This window comes from Pinus tabuliformis, chromosome 2_1, assembly GCF_031772625.1.
Source record: "Pinus tabuliformis cultivar Carrire ecotype Pingquan chromosome 2_1, CPIR1, whole genome shotgun sequence".
NCBI classification, from domain to species: Eukaryota; Viridiplantae; Streptophyta; class Pinopsida; order Pinales; family Pinaceae; genus Pinus; species Pinus tabuliformis.
This window is the reverse complement of record NC_142299.1, coordinates 950,830,218-950,832,522: the sequence shown is the minus strand read 5'-3', so window position 1 is coordinate 950,832,522 and position 2,305 is coordinate 950,830,218. Positions and strand designations below refer to the sequence as shown.

At 40.0% G+C, this 2,305-nt stretch overlaps 1 protein-coding gene across 1 annotated transcript; it reads right to left on the bottom strand.

Moving 5' to 3' along the window:
- Window positions 1-1,484: 1,484 nt before the first annotated feature.
- Window positions 1,485-2,039, bottom strand: LOC149203800 (UDP-glucuronic acid decarboxylase 1-like). The gene is made up of 2 exons (XM_089401991.1): window positions 1,764-2,039; window positions 1,485-1,679 (listed from the first exon to the last, which is right to left on the bottom strand). Exons 1-2 carry the CDS (start codon window positions 2,037-2,039, stop codon window positions 1,485-1,487), a joined length of 471 nt encoding a protein of 156 aa, XP_089258117.1.
- Between the last annotated feature and the right edge of the window lie 266 nt (window positions 2,040-2,305).

The window sequence follows — 2,305 nt, the reverse complement described above, 5'->3', positions numbered from 1 at the left end:
GCTATGACCCCGGATCCTATGCTGAATGCATAACCTATGATGGATCTTCAATCATCCAAGTTACCTGCCCAATTTGAATCTGAAAAATCTGCTAGAATAACATCAGATGTGTCAGTGTATAAAATGTCATAATTAACAATACCACAAAGATACCTCAACACACTTTTTGCTGCTACCCAGTGACTTTCAAGCAGTTTTGGCATGAATTGGCCCAACACACTAACAAAGTATGCTAAGTCAGGTCTAGTTGTTGTAAGATATATCAAGCTGCCAACCAGCTGTCTATACATTGTAGCATAAACTTCTTTCGTGCCATCATCACTGCTCAACTTTAGATTCTGCTGCAAAGGTGTCGCTGCTGATCTACACTGATCCATACGAAACTTTTCTACTAGATTTCTGGCATACTTCCCTTGGGTAAGAAAAGTTTGTCCAGAGTCTTTCCATCTCATACACTTGTGACATCTGATTTCTTTGATCAGATTGTTAGCATTCCCTGTTGCAATCACATCATCTACATACAAAGAAATCAAACTAATTTGCCTCTGTTTATTAAACTTGGTATACAGATTTGGATCATTCAAGCTCCTATGAAAGCCATGTTGTACAAAAAATGAGTCATTTTTCTCATACCACGACCTGGGTGCCTGTTTTAAGCCATAAAGTACCTTTTTCAATTTACACACAAGATGTTCCTGCCCCTTTTTCACAAAATCTTCAGGCTGTACTCAATAAATTTCTTTCTTCAAGTCACCATTCAGAAATGCAGACTTAACATCTAGCTGGTGTTGCTGTCATTTGTGTTTTGTTGCTAAGGAAATTAGCATTCTAATGGTGTTTAATTTGGCTACAGGAGCAAAGGTGTCATCGAAATCTATTCCCTCTTGTTGTGAGTAACCCTTTGCTACCAGTCTAGCTTTAAGTTTCTCTATACTCCCATCTGAATTTATTTTTGGTTTATATAGCCATTTGCATCCTATGGGGGTTTTAACTTTAGGCAGTTCAACCAAATCCTAAGTATGGTTTCTATTTATTGATTCTATTTCCTCATACATTGCAGCCCTCCATACTTCAGATTTACTTGCTTCTTCATAATTTGTAGGTTCTTCAATGTTTAAAAACTTTGACATTAAAGCATAGTCTCTCAATTTTAATGGTAATTGAGTCTTCCTACCAGATATCCTTGGTAGGGGACTTACCTCAAATTTTTCAGCTCTAAATGGGCTTACTTTATCACCTTTTTCCTGTACTTCTTTCTGCTCTTCTTGTTTCTGCTCCTGCTCTTCATCTTCCTTACTGTTTTCTCCCATTAGCAATGGAATGTGTCAATCACTGTTAGAGTCATCCTTTCCTTCTTCAATCTGTTCTAGTTCTGACATTGTAAATTCCCCAGGATTCCCAAGATTGAAAGGACCAACATGTTCGCCCTCCATAAGTCACATAAGGCTTTCAACTAGATCAGAAACGAACTGGAAGCTCCGTGTCTATTTCCCATTTCCAAAGATTGTCAGAAGCTCCTTGCGCAAAGCCAGAGCAACAAAAGTACTTGCAATGCAACCATCATGGCACATTCGCGAACTGTATGTATTGAAAATTCGAGCAATCCGCACCTCAACATTCTCCTTCCTTCCTGTGAAGAAATTGTCAACAACAATAACACTGTCGCCTCTTTCCATGAGCTTGTCAAGTAAATGACTTCCAACAAAGCCAGCTCCACCCGTCACGACAACTCACAGGGACTTTCTCTTCAAACCTAGGAGTACTTTAGCCCCCGAATTCACCATCGAACCCGAATGATACTGAGAATACTGAGAAACAGGCGTCTCATAAACAACCTGATGAGGTTTGTTGAGCACAAACCTTCCATTTTCATTAACATTAGAAGCCAAAAAACCACGTTGAAGGATAAACAAAGTCGATGCGATGGCGATTCCTATCAAAATTAACAGCAATCGTTGCTTCCTGAGCAAATAATCTACTGGCCTGAAAATAGACAACGTCTTTTCTTGCCTAAGAGAGTACTCATCACTGTTATTCATATTGGGCTGATAAATTTTTGATCCTCTGATGAATCAGTCTTCAATGAGCCACCACTAGGCAAGTCCGATCTACTACCACCAAACAGATCAGGAACTCCAATATGCCACCACCGGGCAAGTCCGATCTGCTGCCACCAAACAGATCAAGAACTTCAATATGCCACCACCGGGCAAGTCCGATCTGCTGCCACCGAACAGATCAAGAACTTCAATATGCCACCACCGGGCTACTCCAATCTGTTGATCTCATGATCTACTCACTAATT